At 47.1% G+C, this 19,441-nt stretch overlaps 1 protein-coding gene across 4 annotated transcripts in view; it reads left to right on the top strand.

Annotated features, from left to right (window-relative positions):
- Positions 1–19,441, top strand: part of FUBP3 (far upstream element binding protein 3) — a 49,574-nt gene that overhangs the window by 16,729 nt on the left and 13,404 nt on the right. For 3 of the 4 annotated variants that reach the window (XM_032634815.1, XM_032634817.1, XM_032634818.1), the window contains 9 exons: positions 6,003–6,036; positions 8,372–8,421; positions 8,796–8,867; positions 10,164–10,221; positions 12,354–12,516; positions 13,804–13,902; positions 16,625–16,729; positions 17,829–17,931; positions 18,748–18,848. In XM_032634815.1, coding sequence (XP_032490706.1) covers positions 6,003–6,036; positions 8,372–8,421; positions 8,796–8,867; positions 10,164–10,221; positions 12,354–12,516; positions 13,804–13,902; positions 16,625–16,729; positions 17,829–17,931; positions 18,748–18,848 — 785 coding nt within the window. The remainder of the gene's footprint in view (positions 1–6,002; positions 6,037–8,371; positions 8,422–8,795; positions 8,868–10,163; positions 10,222–12,353; positions 12,517–13,803; positions 13,903–16,624; positions 16,730–17,828; positions 17,932–18,747; positions 18,849–19,441) is intronic. The other variant, XM_032634816.1, reaches the window with a different exon arrangement.

Raw genomic sequence — 19,441 nt, 5'->3', positions numbered from 1 at the left:
TTTGGAAAGAGAGAAAAATGCATCTCAGAGATGCTCATGCTCTCCCTGTATGGAGGGTAATAATGATGCTGCAGGGGTGAAGAGCCCAGACTAAAACCCGGTCCCTGAGAGTTGGAGGGGGTGGGGGAAGATCTGCCTTTTACAAAGTAGGGAAAGTAAATCAGGGGTGTTGTCAAGCAGTAGTCTTCAAGCCGGGGTGCATGATGTCCTCCCAGGGTTAGGTGGGTGTGGACAGGTTCACGGGATCCTTCTCCAGCTCTTACACTTCTGTGCACCCTCTCCCCTAAAATGGATCTCTCTGAGAATTGTGTCTCTGCTGGGGATGCCACGTGGGTCTTCTCCCTTCCATGCCCCTTTTCACATCGCCCTTCTTTAGTTTATGGCGGTTTGTCACCAAGAGCGGTGAAATCCTCAAATGCCTCAAGAGGGGTGAGTCCAGGGTCCTGAGTGGGGAATCCCAAGATGATAAAAGCATGAGAGTCTTGGTAAGAAGATTTTGATTTTATCCGGGTAACAGCTCACGGCAGAGACTCTTGCTGTCCCCTCCTCCCCTCCACCTGACCCGTCCGTTTTAGGATTATGATTCAGAAGTGAGTTGTCGTCACGTGAGTGCATATTAACACATGTGTGAGTTGGAAAAGGGAAGTGAGTGTTTTTCCTGGTAGAGTACGATCTGACTGGTTGGTTTGACAGTTGGCTTAGCCAAGTAGATGAAATCGTAGACATCTTCCATGAAAATAAGTGAGCTAAATCTGCAGTATCAGTGTTGCAGCAGAGATAGAACTGAAGCCATGTACAATACCTGATGTATTATTTGCACCCATTAACCTAGGAAAATAACTTAATTGTCAAATCAAAAGGGTTTCATAGTTTTTCAGAATTCTCTTAGGGAATATATGACCCAGAGTGGTTCTTGACCCTGGCTATATGTGAAAACCACCTGATTAGCTTTTTTTTTTTAATTTTATTTATTTTTTATTTTTATTTTTGGCTGTGTTGGGTCTTCATGGCTACGTGTGGGCTTTCTCTGGTTGCGGCGAGCGGGGGCTACTCTTCGTTGCGGTGCGCGGGCTTCTCATTGCGGTGGCTTCTCTTGTGGAGCGCGGGCTCTAGGTGCGTGGGCTTCAGTGGTTGTGGCACGCGGGATTTGGAGCACAGGCTCAGTAGTTGTGGCGCACGGGTTTAGTTGCTCCACGGCATGTGGGATCTTCTTGGACCAGGGCTCAAACCTGTGTCCACTGCCTTGGCAGGCGGATTCTTAACCACTGCACCACCAGGGAAGCCCCCTGATGAGCTTTTTGCAAAACTAAATATGCACTTACCATTCAGGCCACGGTTACACTCCTGGGCATTATCCCCAAGAAAAGAAAACTTGTGTTAACACAAAAACTTGCCCACACATCTTCATAGCAGCTTTATTCATAATAGCCCCAAACTGAAGCCCAGATGTCCTTCAACAGGTGACTGGTTAACAACCTGGTACCTCCATGGTCTCCATGGAATACCACTCAGCAATATAAAGGAACAGACTGTTGATACCTGCAGCCACCTGGATGGATCCCTAGGAAATTACGCTGTGTGAAAAAAGCCAACCCCAAAAGGTTACATACTGTATGGTCCCACTTATATGACATTTTTGGAACGGAAAATAGATTAGTGATCACCAGGGTTTAGAGATGGAGTGGTGGGAGGGCCCGTACAGAATAAGAAGAGGCCGGAAGGAGCCCTGGAGCCTGAACTCCTTATTGTAGAGGTGTCTGGAGAAGTGGTTTGACCAAGGGCGGGTACCTGATAAGTGGCAGAAGGAAGACTTGAAACTGGGTCCCTGTCTCATATGCTGTAATAGGGAATGCTTGAGAATGGAGACTTCAGAGTCTGAGTTCGGGGTTTGAATCCCAGCTCTGTGTGTTATTAGCTGTGTGGCTTTGGGCAGCTTGCTTCACTTCTCTAAGTCTGTTTCCTCGCCTGTAAAATGGAGATAATATTTACCTCATGAAATTATCATCAGGATTGTAAGAAGTGATTTTCACACTTTTAAAATACTACTTACAATGTAAGAAATACTCATATCTCCATCAGAACTAGTTACTACACACATACTAAAATCACATGTGTAATTGAAATTAAAACTTTATGAAATACATACCCTTAGTATCCATGGTCCCTTCAGTTTTCTATTTCATTTTTTAATAAAGCTGGTCATGACCCCCTAAATTGATTTCATAACCGCTGGATGAAATGAAAACAAGGCATAGTGCTGTAAATAAGTATCATACCCTTTATTTTTCCTCTTAATTTTTCTCCCGAGACCCTTGGGTGGGCACTGGAACTGGGGAGGGGTGCAGGCGGGGTTCCTAACACCTCTGCGCTCCTGGAGACCAGGGTAGGTTGCTGCTTTCCCCATGAGACTCTCACCTTGAAGGCAAAGATGACCTCGTTCACCATTTCACGCCCAGGACCCGGCACAGTGCCCAGCGCCTGAAAGGCGTGACGGTTCAGAGGTCACGTGGGCACGGGCACTCGCTCACCTGTGCCCTTTTCTGAGGGCTCGGGTGTGATCGCGCCTCCATCGGTCAAATGGGACGGGTAGTGACAGCATCTGCCTCGCAGGCTCTTGTGGGACTAAGTGGGTTCTTGCAGGTGAGGCACCTAGAGGAGCGCCCTTTGAAGCTAGTGGTGGTCGTCTTCCACTCGCAGAGCGTGTCAGCTGCAAGTGGAAGTGACACTATTGAGATAAACTTGGATTTACTCTCACCTTTAAAAAATAATAATTTGCCAAATGAGTTAGAGATTATGTGTCTAGGGACTTAGAGCTGAACTTAGTGTGTCAATTTGTTGTGACTCTGGGATGGGGGTTGCTGCCTTAGAACACAGGAAGCCTTCGTATTGTCCTTGGCAGAAAAGCTTTTTTAAAATGCCTTGGAAACTGCAGATGTCCCTGCAGCTGACTGCAAGTCTCACTGACCTTAACCGGGGCTTGGAAAGGCTTCGGTCAGAGTCGAGGAGACTGGAATCCAAGCACGGGCGCAGAAGGGTTGTGTTCAGAGGCTGAAGAGGAAGGTTTGGTTTATTGCTTTGTTCTGCTGGTCACGGGTCACATAAGAACTGCCGGCACTTCCTCTCCGGACCTACCTGCTCACCTGCCGCAGGTCTGCTCTGTGCATCCCAGGTCTTGTCTGCACTGGGATGACGGATGCTTTGGTCCTTTGAGCTTTTTTGAAGGGGAGTGGGAGGGGGTAACCGTTAAGATTGTTGTGTATTATAAAGCTGGGTGTGTTCCCCAGTGATATTTTGATAGCATTTCTTTGGGGGGAAGAAAATGGAGACTTTTTTCCTCCTCACTAATGGGGAAAAAATGTGTCCAGTGCCTTATTTTTTTCAAAGATCATGCTTGAAACTGGCAGAGGGTTACTCTTCAGAAAGGATTCCTCATATTGTAGCGTGAATATTTTCTCTAGGAAGCTCATCTTCCCATCGCCCGGGCGGCCTTCCATTACATAGCGCGCAGGATACATGAGAACCACACCTGTGCGTGTTTGCGCCGAGGGGAACTTCGGAGGCAGGCTGAACCGTGGTCGACCAGCAGGCGCCAGTAACAGGAAACAGGACTGATTTTATTCAGCACTTTTCCTTTTTTACAGTAAATGACGGTAGTTACCATAAATTGAGCTTGATAGGCGTTGCCATTGCCTCCCTCGCCTGACCCTTTTCATCCTGAAGACGCAGAGAAGGCCCCTATTCGTGGAGTCGGACGTTAGCGGTTTGCTGTAGGAGTGCCCAGTGCCCCTCATCTAACTGCTGGTTTTCATTTTTAGGCATCAAATGGGAATGTTTCCGAAGGGAATGAAACTTTAAATGGCGTTGCAGCCTCAGGCTACAGCGTTTGCATGGAGGAGGGAGACGATTTGCCCTCTTAAGAGTCCACCGACTCAAAGAGTTGGATCTGGATTTGAATTCGATTTCATTCTTCGGTGCTGTGTATGGCTCTCAGCAGTCCGTCTATTTGTGGGATAGTGGTGTGTGCACTTTTATTTTCGATCTCTGTAGGCACCTCCACTTGGCAGCAAAGCAGTTGGCTGTCAGAAATGATACGGTGTGCAAGACACCCGTCACACGTACTTTGCCAACAGAAAGGAATTTCGTTTTTTGGATGAGCACAAAATTTCAAATGGCTTTTGACCATGAGTCCTCTGAATGTTCTTGTGAATCTCATGAAGTTCTTTATGGTAGTGTAGCCCTTGACTGTGTTTCTGCGGCTTTTCTGGCTGAAATATCAGAAAATCATCAGCCCTTTGACACCTCTTACCAAACAGCACAGGAGGCCGGGAGCCAAGGTCCCGCCACGTTGCCGCGTTTGAGGACTGGGCACCTCTCCTCTGTGTTTGCATCATTTCGGGACATTTTAGTTCATCTGTCTTCCCTGGATTCTTTACCCCTAAGAGAAGAATTCTGACAGTAAGCAGGGAAGCTGAGCTTGACCCTTAAATAGGAACACAGGGCCAGCCACACTCAGCAGCCCTCTGTCGTGGACCTTCTCCTTCAGTGTGTTGTTTTCATACCCACTGCCCTAAGTGTGGGCGTCCCCTCTCACAATGTCCACTTTTCACGTGGAATGGGAATCATGAACACTGCCTATCCCAGGTGAGGGCGTTTGTCATTTTCAAACTGGAAATGCAAAAAGAAAATTTTAAGATTCAGTAAAAAACAATTCTGTTATCCCTGAGATAAGCAGGTTAATAGTACGTAATGTCAATATTTTGGCTGTAGACCATTATGTTGCTGTTGATCTGGGAGAAATACGGTATTGACCCAGTAGCTTCGTGTACTTTTTGCTAGCATGCTTCTCCGTGCTTTTTATTCTTCTTTTAAAACATCATGATCTGGTTTCTTTCCCTTCGTCGTTTTATGACCAGCTCCTCCCCGGTCAGAGAATGACAGGGTTAAGTTCAAGCAGAAAGAAGAGCTATATTGGAGACCTAGATTTCAGATGTCAAACCATTTCAGTCTTTGTTCTGAGGTTGATGTAATTGATCCTTCCCCACTTATCGCATATCTGTCCTTCTTATAACTTTCCCCAGAGACATATTTTTGAATGCTCTTGTTAGCATATTGTAAGATTCATTCAATTCCTTATAAGACAGTTAGGATTGATACTTTTTTGTTGTCTGCTGACGGTGTTTTCCTGGGCTGCGTTTTCCAAAAGGGAAACACCACAGAATCATTTTTTGCTGATGGCTGGTGGAGACACTCATCGATAGCTGAAAGAGGAGAAACGAACAAAAAGCATAGATAAAATGGTGTTGTGGGGATATGATTGCAGAGTTGGTTTTCATCATTAGAGCCTGTTGGGCACCGTTGTCTCTGTGAAATGGGCTTGAAAGGCGGTTGCTGACTCTTAGTGTCCGCTGCATACAGACGGCGGTGCTGGCTCAGCGAAAAGGCCCGGGGAGGGAGGAGGCCAGATCCTCTCCTTGAGATGTTCATGCTCTTGAGAGGGTAGGGAGAGCGGAGGGGGAGCCCCGTGGCATGGCCGGCGGGAACATATGTACCCCTTCTCAGTGACTGCAGCTGCCACGGAGCAGTCTTTAACAATGCTTCCGAGCTAGGAGGTTAAATCTTCTCATTTGTTTTCAAAAGAGAAAGAAGGGACCCTCGCCATCTTTACATTGAGTTTGGATCCCAAGCAGGAGGGAGGTAGGAGAGAGGGATTTAGGCGAGCAGGATTTTCTCCCAGGCCTCTCAGCATGTGGACACACAGATCAATTTCTTATCCTGCGTTCAGCTGGACACTGGGTTAGAGACTGTGTTGATCACAACGTCCCCTCCTGTTTCATATCATATAACACATTCATTTCAGCCACTGAGCCTAAATTACTGTTTGCTTTCTTTCTGCCTTTCTTTTTCTTCCCCCACCCCCGAAATGGTAAGAACTCGTGTAAGGATGAAGTTAGTTTATCCGTGCTAATGCTTTGATTTTTCTTTTCTCTTTCTCTTTGCCACAGTAGGTAACCAGTTAGGGGCCTTGGTACATCAAAGGTAAGCAGTGGGTTATGTTTTATTATTTATTGATCATTTCTAATTGTTTATTGATCCACCATCTGTACTAGAGTGTTAGAAAGTCAGAGGTTGAGAGTGTGAAAAAACATGGGCTAGATTTCCTTAAGACTCAACTTTTTTTGTAGTCCTTCCCAAGACAGTGTAAGCTGAAAGGATAAACTAATACAAGGTATTAAAAAGCAGCCGTTATCCTCTGTAAACTCAGAAGACTTCTGGGATGTTGGCGCTGCTCTTTCTGCCCACATACGTTGAGTTTAAAAGTAGAGAATGTGAGAATTGTCCTCCTGGCTGGATGGTTTTCCCAGCATTTGTTTTATGGACCCTGACCTCTTCGCTTGAGCAAAGCTGTGCTGAAGAAGTGTGACTTGCTGGGCTTTCACAAGATGGAGCTTTTGTTGCTCCAGTCATCACGGTCTGGGAGGTGGGAGCCTGGTCCCCCCACTGTAGTGAGAGGCCTCGCGGCGGAACCTTGGATGGCTGCCCGGTTGACTCCCTTCCTTAGTTTCCCCTCACAGAGTTCCCTTAAACACTGAGGATTTAGAGAGAGACAAAGACCTCTGGGCTTTAAAAAGACCAGTCTGTAAGATGGAATATTTGTGGTCACAATGTTGTCATTCAAAAAAGGATAAAATATACAGGAAGGCTTCTCTTCCCTAAGGGGTGAAATTTTATGCTGTGTATTTGTTACTGTAACATGTTATCCTTAACCTTCACCAGCAATGATACAGTTGTATCCTCTTGTGTTCTATGCAAATGTTTAGGAGTTTCTAGAAATCACCAGGCATCAGATAACCAAAAGATCTATTCTGGGGTTTTTTAGTTATTGTTTCTTTGTTTGCTTTGTTTTTTAATGAATTGAAATATAGTCGTTGAAATGAGGTTGTGTCAGTATCAAATGTAACTTTCCTATAAAGCCATAGTTAATCAGGATTTTGCTTTCCAAAATGTTTGTACTTTGTGCGTTAGACCAGTTTCAGCCTTGCATTTAGAATAGAGCTTTGTCTTCCAGGAAGCCCAAAGCAGTTTATCCTAATACGTTTTTTCCTCAAAGAGAGTCTGCTGAAATTGTTCCTGCGGGCTGAGGAACTGCCTGAGTTTTGAGTTGTGCTGGTGTTGAACCCCTTCTAGGAAGTTCCGCAGCACTGTTTCCTGAGAGCAGACAGCTTGTGCTGTGTGTGAGCAGCAGCCTGGTGGCTACACATACAGGAGCACTGTCACCCTTCACCACCATCAGGAAACATCCCACCAGGGACCCCCGTCTATTGTACGACGTACTGTTAGGCCAGCCGAGCCTTGGCATTAACAGCCACACTCTTACTGATTAGGAAGCCGGGAATTGCCTGATTTCGGTGTGAATTTGGGTATCCCAAGAGGTGGAGGTAATCCCTGTGCACATGTAGTCTGAGGGTGTTTGCTCACGTCAGAGTGATTCAGTGGCGGTGCTATTTATGATACTGCGTTTCTTCTAAGTGCTGCACTTTCCCTGAAAACATGCACTTACTCATTGCTTTCCATGATGGGTAAAAGTCCAGCTGTGTGAGAGATGTTTAAAAATGCCTACCTCTTTTTTTTTTAAAGAAAAATCTACTTGCATGTAGCTTCCTCCTAAGGTAAATGTTTAGATTTAATTGCTTTCTGGGGTGTTGGGCAAATTGGATATTGTCCACAATGCACTATACAGCAAATTTGAAGATGTGTTTGAAAGAGCCAATAGTCGTTTGTCTGTTCGTTTTTCTTAAAAAAAAGCACATAATGGATGGGGTAGCATTTAGCAGAAGTACGTTGCCAAGTAAGCAAGGTAATTATTCTGTACTGGTCAGCACTGGTTAGGCCTCGGTTGGATACCGGTTCCATTTGGGACGTCTCACACTAAAAGGCAGATAAATTAGAGGGAGGCCAGAAAGCAATAAAAAGATTGGGAAAAGTTGTCCCTCTTCATCTAGGGAGACTTGAATAGAAGTCTAAAACACTCCCCACTCCCCAGAGGATCTTCAGGTGTTCAGCAATACTGAGGGTAGCTGTAGGAAGAAAGGGCAGTGGTTAGTGCAGTTAGTTGATGGTTTAATGAAAAAAACAGAGATTTCCTCCTCTGACACAAGGAAAGGGGAGGCTTGGATCTTTTCAAGGAGTGATGGACCAAAGGGTTCATTAGATGACAGTCTTTGTGGATGGTTGTGGGCTTGTTAGCCAAATTGGCATGATTTCTTTTAAGCCTTTATCTTCTAACATTGCCAATATGGGAAATTCGGGGAACCTAAAATGACTGCAGAATTCTTTATTCTGTGTATTTTTCCAAAATGTTCTTTGTTTTTAGGGCAGTAATAACAGAAGAATTCAAAGTGCCTGATAAAATGGTTGGATTTAGTAAGTATCCACATTATCTACTTTTTCCCTCATTTCTGTTCCTTATTTTCATTTTAATCTCTCAGTGGGAGTGTCACCCGTGGTAGAATGCCCCGCACATCATGTTTTCTAGAGCCCCGGAGCACTGCAGGACTCTCCAGGCTGAGGGGGAGACCGGAAGTTTGGGCCCTGGGTCCCCCGCCCTCCCCCACTTCAGCTAGAGAATCCCATGTCGTCGGCTGTGTTTCACATGCAATTCCTGTGGGCTCGCTGAGGCCAACCTGATTTGTTGTGCTGTGAGCCAAGTGTGAATGTTTGCTGAATTAATTGTCACCCGTGTGTGGTTAAATATGGAATGAAGGGGGCATGTTCTCACCCTGTTTAATTTGTTTCAGTTATCGGCCGGGGAGGTGAGCAGATTTCACGGATTCAAGCAGAATCTGGTTGCAGAATTCAGATTGCCTCGGGTAAGGGCTACTTATGTTTTCATAGATCTCAGTTTGGTAGAAATCAGTCTTTTTTTTACAGAGTTTTTCATATTTAGTACCTTTGCTTGTTGCTTAGAAGTTTAGGGGCTTGGGTAAGTATATGTGATTGCTGTTTTCCTTGCACTTTTGGAGCTGACCTCCAGGCTGAGAACCAGAAAGACCAGAGCCGAAGTGGGCCCAGAGATGATGCTGCCCGTCTGGCCTCTGGGGAGACCCTCTGCAGCTCTGGGCCCGGTGTGGCCCCTCCCAAACACCTGCTGGTCTAGGACCTCTGTTTTCTGCACCAGAATGTTATGCCAGACATAGTGGGACCTGGATGAGCCCTGGAGCCCTGGGGCTCTGGGCTCATGCCTGGGGACTGCTCGCCGGCTCCCCTGGATTAGACCGTCCCTGCCCTTTGTGGAAAGAGGCCATCTGAAGGTTCTGGCTAAATTAGCACATGTTAGACACGGCTCAGGACCTTTCCCAGCCTGGTGCATTTTGAACCATGTGATATGGAGAGAGACAGACTGAGGAAGAAGATTTTTTACTTCCGTTTCTAAGTTTCATCATCTGAGTCTGACCTCTTTCCACAGCAGAGGATGGGATTTGGAGGACATTCGACCACAGAAATGTTTGTCATTTTGAAAGATACTTAGTGCAGTGTCTTGAGAGCAGTTACTGCTGTTAGCTATTTCTCTTTAATTTTTTTTGAATATGAGTTTTCAGAGGCAGTTGTTTTTAGGAACAAAATAAAGCGTCGTGTGCGGTGTTGGAAAGTAAGATTTTTTTTCCTCTCTTGTCAAATGGCCTGGAACCAGTTCCACGTGGGTGTCACTGTTCTCTTGAAGTGCTCATGCAGTTACTGGTCATGACTCTGATGTGCATGCCATTAAGTTCCTTACGAGTGTGCCTCAGAGCCGCAGACAGATAACCATTAAACTACACTGCAAATGGACAAACTGAGGGGCAGCGGGTTAAGTGACTGTGGCACTTACTAGCACGCAAGCGGGTCAGATGTGAAGCTGAGGCTGGTAATCAGGACCAACTCAGAGACCTCTGCTGCGTCCTCCCAGCTTCCCCTGCAGGGTTTGTTTTCATTTGGAGAATCTAGGGTGGAGCTACCAGCTTGATATTCTCTCCACAAGTGGAAGCAAGCTGTCTTTTTCTGGGAGCCGGGCCTTCTGTGGGGCTGGTTTAGGAACCAGCCCAGAGAGACAGTCTGTACACAGAGGCGAAGGTGCACGGTTGCCTGATGCCCACCAACACACCTCATCTTCTTGATTCTTCTTATAGAGAGTTCTGGGATTCCAGAGAGGCCCTGTGTACTTACCGGAACCCCAGAAAGTATTGAGTAAGTTTATTTTATTTACTTTTTCCTTTCACTCTTCTTCCTCCTTCCCCAGATGGGGAGAAATGGAAGGGCAGAATTGTTACTGAACACTGTCGATCTGTGCGGCAACCTGGCCACGAAAGCAGGTGCTTCCTTAGAGAAGGATCTGGGAGGTTGCCACGCCAGGGGAGTTGTTCTGTTACCTTAAACACATAAGGTATCACCTTTTTTTCAAACCCCACAGAATTTCTCACAGCTGTCATAACATCTGCTTCATAAACCAGGTCCTCGAGAGTGTACTTTCACCCTGCCTGAATGCTCTCATTAACTCGCTTCTTCCGTGTTAATGTCTCCTTCACCTGAGCAGGTCTGGATCAGTAAGCCTCTCACTCTGTGAAGCACTGAGAATCCTGGCATCAGGTCTCTTGCCTGGGGCTGATCCCGTTGCCCTTCTGATACTGGTGAACCAGATGAATCTACTCTTTGTGGCCATTGCTCCACTCAGAGGGCTATATGGACCGGCCAGAGGCTGTTTGGACTTTTGGGGCCCTTACTGCAGCCTTAAGACTAGCACTGCTCTTCTGGTGCACGCATGCTTGGAGCCTTGTACCAGATGCAGGCCTTGTAAATCCAAGAAGCCCCTGGGGAAAGGGGAGGTACTAACTTAGAGTCTGCTCTCCTTCCTCTTTCAGTCTACCGAGTAGCGTTGCATTTGGGGACAGGGGTGCTGAGATTATGTCTGGCTCAGTAGGTAGGGCTGTTTTATTGTTTCCATTTCTCAGGGAGTCTAGATGAGTTTAGATTTTCTTGTTCTGCTGTAACATTGCAAGCAGTGAACCAGAATAAATATCACTGGCAGGTGTGCATTATAGGGCGAGCAGGATGCTTTTCCTGGAGTCAAGGCACTTTTCTTCCAACACAGGTTAACCTAGTACACAAGCAAAATATTAAAAAGCTGCTGTAACTGAGAAGAAACACAAAGGCTCAAGACTGCAGAAGGCAGCATCTATTTCCTGCCATTCGCTTCTTTCTTCCTGCCCTTCTAAACATTCCTGCTTCCTCTTCTACCCAAGCGGTGGCGGCAATGGGATTGTAACTTTAGGAGGAAACAGTTTTTTCTTCAGCGCGCAGTATAGCCAGCCTGTTTAGTGCTGAATTTTTCCCTATTAAAAGAACCACAAGGGCTTCCCTGGTGGCGCAGTGGTTGAGAGTCCGCCTGCCGATGCAAGGGACACGGGTTCGTGCCCAGGTCCGGGAGGATCCCACATGCCACGGAGCGGCTGGGCCCGTGAGCCATGGCCGCTGAGCCTGCGCGAAGAACCACAAAATAGATTGTACGTGGTGATTTAAAGAATAAATACTGCAAATAAGAGCCAGGGGAAATTCTGGTGCAGAAAAGGCAATTGGCCCAACAGATGACCTCGGTAGGCTGGGTGGTTCTGTTCCAGCATTGCCATTGCCCTCCCCAGTCTCCAGGTGAATCGGCATAAAATCCCATGGGAAATGCAGGCTCTTGACAGTCTGACATGGAAAGCACAAAGCAGGTGTATATGACTGTACAGCTGCACCTGCCTCCTTTTTTCCCCACCCCTTGAAACCAAACTGGTGATTTGTAGCCGTAGCTTAGAAGTCATCGAGCAGTCTGTTTTGGTTATGGAGAAGAAATTCGGAGTTTGAGAATTCAAATGATGATTACTAACCCTTGCTTTCTCTCTTCCCGTCTTTCTCATTGCTTTCTCTCCTGCTCTTGTTTAACAAGTATCTGTTGAGCGTATGCTCTGTGAGAGGGGTTATGCTGGATCGGGGAGCAGCGAGAGGGGCAGGGGGTCAAAGGTAGACACCTGCCACCAGAGCAGCTGACATTCGAATCGGAGACAGGCGTGTCTGTGGCGTGCACGCGAGACACAAGCGCAAGCAGAGGGCACACGAGGAGGGGCTGTGTTGGAACGTTGCTGTTGTGGTGTTGCTTTTAAATTCCAGCCCAGTAGCGTGGCGGATGGCAGAGACCTCCTGGGTTGTGAGGGCAGGAGCTGGAGCTGGATGGAGGGCTGCCTTGACTCCTTCGCGTGTTCCCCCGGTGCTGTTTCCCCTTCCTGGGCGCCTAGAGCATTCATTTAATGCTGGCTCTCTTGTGGTTCTTTTCCCTCCCAAAGACAAGCTAAACGGCTCCTGGGACAGATTGTGGACCGCTGTCGGAATGGACCTGGCTTTCATAATGACATAGACGGCAACAGCACGATCCAGGAGATTCTCATCCCTGCGTCTAAAGTGGGGCTGGTCATCGGCAAGGGAGGGGAGACAATAAAGCAGTTGCAGGTGCGTGAGCCCTTGGCAGAGCAGCGCTCGACAGCCCTCATCCTCCTCCATCTTCCCGGGTTGGAAGGTTCTGTGCGGCTTTGGCGTGTCCGAGCTGGGCTGGCTGTGCACCACGGTGCAGAGCTCCCCTTGAAACCTCTGCCCGAGTGCCTCTGCGGATCTGAACGTTTTCTGTGGCCAGGCTCGATGCCAGCTGTGACACCGAGGCCTGGGGTCCCCGTGAACTGGCAGCAGCCACTGTGGCGATGAAGCCCTGTCAGGACTCTCAGATAAAAATCCTGTGTCCAGAGCCAGGGCCCTGAGCCAGGAGCACTCTTGCTCGTTAGTGGTGAGATTGGAGTTACGCTCATGTACTTTTCTAAGGCTCAGGGTCCTCGTCTGTAAGAGCAGGGAGGTGCCGGCCTCGCTGTTGTAATGAGCTAAAATAATACCCGTTATTGTGATTTACATGAGACCCTTAGTGCAGAGCCTGCCACTGAGTAAATGCTCCGTGAACGTTTGCTGCTCTGAGCTCCAGAATCCCTCACGTGAGACACTTGGGCCAAACGTGTTGTAGAATTTAATACCCCCAGCAAGTTTTGGGGCTGCATCCCGTAACCAAGTGCAGGTTTTCATGGCTAAACCTAACAGTCACACTCCGTGAGAGGAGGGCTGGAAGTACGCTCACGTGAGTTCAGGTTAGTTTTGCTGCCAGATTTAGTTCGGAGCAAACTCTTCTTTCCGAGCTCTGGGCTTTCAAAGTTGCGGGTCGGAGTTGTGGCCTGCCTGTGTGCTCTCATATAGATAGCCCAGTCCTTGGATGTGGAAGGCGTTCTACCGTGGACTCTTAAGAGTTCAGACTTTATAGAGCCCCAGAATCCAAATTTTGGTGCCGCGCTCATCGGCTCTGGAGCCTTCAGCTTACTCAGAGCTCTCCTCTGTGAGGTCGGGAAGTGGCGGCCCTTCCCTCCCATTGCTGTGCGTGAGCTCTGACCACGTGACGTTAAATAGATTGTCTAGCTCGGTGCTTAGCACTTTGTAAAAGTAGCTCATTCATATTTAGATATTCCAGGAACCGGAAAGGGAGGAGAGTTTTGGGAAACGGTTTTCTCTGTCAGGCTTGGACGCCCTCAAGCACGGCGTGTACCTCAGCATTCTCGGAGGCCAGCCTCACGGGCCGGATCAGAGAGCAGTGCCTTTGCTAGTGGGGCATGTCTCGCTGTAGACACGAGCCGACCCGTGCAGCTGTGCCATCCTGCGTGCCTCTTGCTGACGGTGAGGGCTGTACCGGTGTGTGTGCCCTCACAGGAGCGGGCAGGCGTGAAGATGGTCATGATCCAGGACGGCCCGTTGCCCACGGGAGCGGACAAGCCTCTGCGTATCACCGGAGACCCATTTAAAGTACAGGTAGGAGAGAAACCGTGGGTCAGGCAGGTCCTGGGTGTGGTGGTATCACTTGGTAGTACTTGTAGAGCTTTTATGTCATTCAAGAAATTATAAAACTGGGTGGGTGTTCCTTGAGCTGTCTTCCCAAACCAAGTTTGATGGTGCAAAGAATGGGGCTGTGCTGGCCAGTACCGGAGCTGCTGGCCACGTGGCTGTTGGAATTTGTTCAGATTAAGTAAAAAGTGAGTTCCTTATTTATACTGGCCACGTTTCAGCGCTCAGAGTGCTCAGAGCACACGTGGATGGTGGCTGCCGTCAGGGCAGCCCACGTACAGAACTTGTCCGTAAACGCAGAAGGTTTTGTTGGCTGGCACAGCTCTGATCAGATGCAGTTTTCGAGGTGCAGCTGTGGTCAGCTCAGATGCAGGCTCCCTCTGGCTTTTATTTGTTTGTTCTCTCAACCCATTTTCACAAGATCACTGGCTGAGGTGGGAGGTGACCGAAGGTGCCAGTACCACACAAGGCACTTGTGTGCCCTCGTAGCAAGCGTCCTGTGTGCCTCAGAGGACAACCGCAGGTGCTGAAAGCAGGGGCTTAGGTCTAAATCACCCAGGTGCTCCATCTTCCAGCACCTGGGCTATTAGCAGGAATGTGTGTGCACTGTGGGTGTGGGAGTGTGTCTGTCCCCGTGAGACACGAACGCTCTTTTTTCTGCCTGCTGCAGCCTGCCTGACCTTCGCTGCATTTAGAGTAGCTCCAGAGCGACACACCTTGGTGAGCCAGCCCGTCAGCGACAGCTGTCCCTCTGCAGGGGCTTTGGGGCTTTGATCCAGCAGAGGTTACCAGTCTCTGGCAAAAGAATTCCCGTAGTTCTTTTTTTTTTTTTTTTTTTTTTCCGCGGTATGCGGGCCTCTCACTGTCGTGGCCTCTCCCGTTGCGGAGCACAGGCTCCGGACGCGCAGGCTCAGCGGCCATGGCTCACGGGCCCAGCCGCTCCATGGCATGTGGGATCCTCCCGGACCGGGGCACGAACCCGTGTCCCCTGCATCGGCAGGCAGACTCTCAACCACTGCGCCACCAGGGAAGCCCCTCCTGTAGTTCTTAATGCTGTCGTTCAGCTGAACTCAAATGATATCACTGGTAGTTCTTTTTTGGTCAAGGTTTCTATATGTAAAGTAATGATTTTAAAACAGGTTTGAGGGCCGGTGATTACAGTGGCTGCTTTGCTTAGGTTCCCGTCAGCAATGCAGCCCTTCACTATCTACTGCCCTGTCAGGTCCCCCAGAGTTTCTAACCTCTTTAGATGTAAACAGGTGGGCTTTAATAAAAAAAAAAAAAAAAACAGACTGCACCTAATCTTCCTCACTCGGCTCATACAGTCCAGCGTGGGACTCCTCTGCTGTGTATCGTAGAGCTCTTTGGACAGAGGGGAGAGCTGGCTGGACACAGAAAGCCTGCCTCCCAGAAGCCCTCCACTCCTGCCTTCTCCAGTGGAACGTTTGGCTTTGTCTTTTGTAGAAAAAATACCTGGGCAAAGAGCTTATTTCATTGATGTTTCATGAATTTGCAGGAAAATTATTATAAAGAAAGGTTTTCGGTGTTTTTTTTATTTTAAAACTGTGTATTCCATGTTTTTTATTATGAAGAAGCTGTCTGCTGTATTTAGGGTATATTGTTCTTTGGGTTTCTTTTTTTTTCCCCTCTTCCCAACTTTTTATTTTGAAAAACTTCAAATATAGAGAAAAGTTGAAAAGATAGTGCAGCGAACATCTGAATCCCCTCAACCTACTTACTGTTTTGTTTGTGTGTTGATGTTTTATTTTTTTGCTTTACCATCTGTAAGTAAGTGGCAGATACTGTGAGTTTTTACCTCCAAATCCTGCAGTATGTATCTCCTAAGAATAAAACTTGCTTCTATAAAACCAGGCCTAAGAAAATAACGGTAATCCCATAACATCATATTATAGTCAGTCCATGTTCCAGTTTCTACAGATGTCGTGAGACGTTGCTGTTTTGGGTTTTCTTGTTCTCATTTGGTTTGATTTTTCCAGAACTGGGACTCAGTTTCAGTTCTCACATGACCTTGAGTTGTGCACGGTTGCTCCTTAGCACGGCTCCTGCGGGGCCAGTGCTGGCATGGGCGGATTGGGCGCACTCAGGTGCGTCCTTGGGGGTGAGGACACTGAATGCGCCTTAGAGACAGTCAGGTGTTGAGGGAGGTTCTTGCCAGTTGGTAAGACGTTCGAGCTCTCAGTGCCAGGAGGTATTTTTGGGCTCCCAGGCTGGCCTTTTCCCTTTCCCTCCCTGGAGCTTCTCTGCCATGGGATGCGTTGCTACTGTCTTCCTTCCCATGGAAACTGCCCACTGTCAGAGCTCTCAGACCCCACCCTTGCCCACTAGAAAGAAATAGCACGTCAGAAATACGGTGGAGCGACCATCAAGTTCTGACCCAGCACCAGTGTGCTGACCCAGCTGTGGCTTAGACTGTGAACCCTTATCTGTGTGGACATTTTGGACAGTGTAAGGAACACGTCATTTAAGATGTGATATACACGATATACTGCTCAGTAGCAGCCTGCCCGTGTCCCACGTAACAATGGTAACGTAATATAGTGAGTTCTCCCACGGCTGAGCACCTCCTGAGGCTTTAAGCCCAGTTTAAGAGGGTTTGATCTTTCACCTGGTGTCATGTCTTTTTTCAGGATTTTGTCTCCCTTAATGCCTTTTATCTGTGTTTTTGCAGCAAGCAAGAGAAATGGTATTAGAGATCATCCGAGAAAAAGACCAAGCTGATTTTCGAGGTGTGCGCGGTGATTTCAGCTCCCGCGTGGGAGGAGGCAGTATAGAGGTATGCTTGAGTTACAGGTTAGTAGGCAAGTTTAAGGTTGTAGGGCACGCTTCTGTTAGCTCTGTAACCTTGAGCAAGTTATTTAACTCTCAGCTCAGCTGCAAAACCCTCCGAGCACACTGGCTTCCCAGGGTGGCTGTGAGGAAGGAGTGGGACAGCCAGCTGTAGTGAGGAGCGCCAGCTGCACGCATTTCAGGGGATGGGGCCATGCCCCCCGGCCGGGGGCTGTGCTGCAGAGCGCACCCCACTGCCCAGATGAAGACCCGAGTCCAGGTTTTCGTGGTGACCTTTGTTGTGATAGTATCAAACTCCTAAGCCTGTTTTACTGATGAGGTGGAATGGGATCGAAATACATCCTTGCTGTATTTCGGCTGCAGCGAGGATGGGCCCTGCCAGCGTTATGCTTGGCAAAATAAGCCAGGTGCAGAAGGATGGATGTTGTCATGATTCCACTTACGTGAGGCACCTAGAATAGGCAAATTCATACAGACGGAAAGTGAAGTAGAGGTTAGCAGGGGCTGGGGAAGGAAGCACTGTGGTTTCACGGGAGTTCTTATTGGGGATGATGAAAAGGTTTGGGATGTAGACATCTGTGGTGGTTACACAACATTGTGAGTGTGTTTAATGCCACTGAAGTGTGTATTTACAAATAGTTAAAATGATTAATACTATGTTATATATATTTTACTACAATAAAAGAGTGAAGGAAAAGAAAAGCATTTTATAGGACCATAGTATAATCAATGTGTATGGTACATTAATGTTTATTTCATAAAATTTGGAAGATAAACTTTTAATCTTAAAATTTTTTTTTAATCTTTTATCTATGAGGTTTATTCTCACTTTACTTCATCTTTATAACTATTTTTGATCAGGTCTCAGACCTATTGGATGCATTTAATGGACAGGAATGCAGCCATCAACCACAGTATTTTTCCTAAGAGGAAAAAAAAAATGCTTTATTGTATCATTTCCAGAAATGCACTGTGATAAAAATCATTGTATGTATACACACACACACACACACACACACACACACACACACACACACACACCAGGTTTGCAGAAAAACTCTGATGTTTTGTATCTCTGTGCTTAGGTGTCTGTGCCTAGGTTTGCTGTTGGGATTGTAATAGGAAGAAATGGGGAAATGATCAAAAAGATCCAGAATGATGCCGGTGTGAGAATTCAGTTCAAACCAGGTAGGTTTTGATGGTTCTCAGAAGTCCTCAGCATTATGAAGAATTAAAGAACACCTCACAAAACAAGGACTTTGTTATTAGCCCACTTGTGTTCTTTGCTCTCCCTCACCCTCTCTCTCTTTTGCAACATTCTGTTACCAAAAGTTCCAGTTTAGGTTTGTCCTCTGGTCCCTCATTTCTTTCTGTGGATTTGCTGGCCGGGTCACCCTTCTTGTGCCAGAACACTCTAGCCCAGGGGTGTCCAGGCTTTTTTTCTTTTTTTCCTTGGACTAGTAAAATTGGGGGGGATCAACAATAGCATTTCCAGTTTTTAATTTTGCAAGTAAAGACTTAAAAAAAAACTGTTATTGTTGATTTCATAAAATTAAAGATAACTTAAAACCATTAAAAAATCGTAAAATCAAGGACCGTTCTTTAAATTTTATAAATTTACCTTCACGAGCATATCATCTACAGTGTCTTTATTTCGCTCATTTCTCTGAAGATGGGAAAACATCGTGATGGACTACTTCGGGAAAATACTGCTGTAGCTCAACTCTGTTTTCCTTGGCACTTTTTCTTTTTTAAGTTTAATTTAGTTTTCTGTAGTCATATCTTTTTTAAATGGCTGTAATTGCATAAGAAATGAGTATTGACGTGGATCACGCAAAAAGATGTAGCCGTACACCGTTTCCCTATGCAGAAGATTCCCTGATATGGTGATGTTCTTATTACCCTCTTTGGCACTGGTAGGAACATTGATTGCAAATCAGATTGACGTTTGTTTCCTTCTGAAGTTGGGCTTTTCCTAATCCCATCTCTCACCTTGTTCCACAGATGATGGTATTAGTCCAGAGAGAGCTGCACAGGTCATGGGACCCCCAGAGCGATGCCAGCATGCCGCACATGTCATCAACGAGCTTATTCTTACAGCCCAGGTGGGTCTGGCTCTCGGGAGCTTCAGTATCTCGCCGGCAGGAGCAGCAGGTGCTACCTGGGGCTCTCGGGGCGACACCCTGGAGCAGTCACCCCCTCTCAAGTCACGGTTTTGGAAACCAGTACTCTTGTCAGTTACCTCCCTCCAAGATTATAGCCATGGGCTTGTCTACATCTGTCTCTTTCCCGCCTTCATTTTTGTTTTTGTTTTCCTGCTAGTTTATTATTCTTCTGCCTTTATTGTCTCAGAATCTAGATTTTTTTTTACAAAGTTTCTGACTATTTAAACTGTCTGTGGGATGTCACAGTGCAGATTGCCAGGTTTCAAACAGTTTAGTGTAAAAGTAAAGTCTAATCTCAGCTTTCAGAGGCACTTCATGATCTGCCCAAATCCTAACACTGTCTTCATGCGCGTCTTTCTCTGGAATGTGAGCAGGCTTGTGTGATGCTGTTAGGATACACCTGCCCCCGTTGTAAATTGCTCTGGAGAACTACTGTAGCTGGTGGCAGGTTGGCACATCATGTCCCCCAGGTTTGTAGGAAAAGTCTGAGAATAATAGGAGCTGAAGAAAGAAGCCAGAGATTAGAAACCACC

This window comes from Phocoena sinus, chromosome 6 (assembly GCF_008692025.1).
Source record: "Phocoena sinus isolate mPhoSin1 chromosome 6, mPhoSin1.pri, whole genome shotgun sequence".
Classification (NCBI taxonomy): Eukaryota; Metazoa; Chordata; class Mammalia; order Artiodactyla; family Phocoenidae; genus Phocoena; species Phocoena sinus.
Note: the sequence above shows the minus strand (reverse complement) of the source record. Positions and strands in the feature narration are given on the sequence as shown.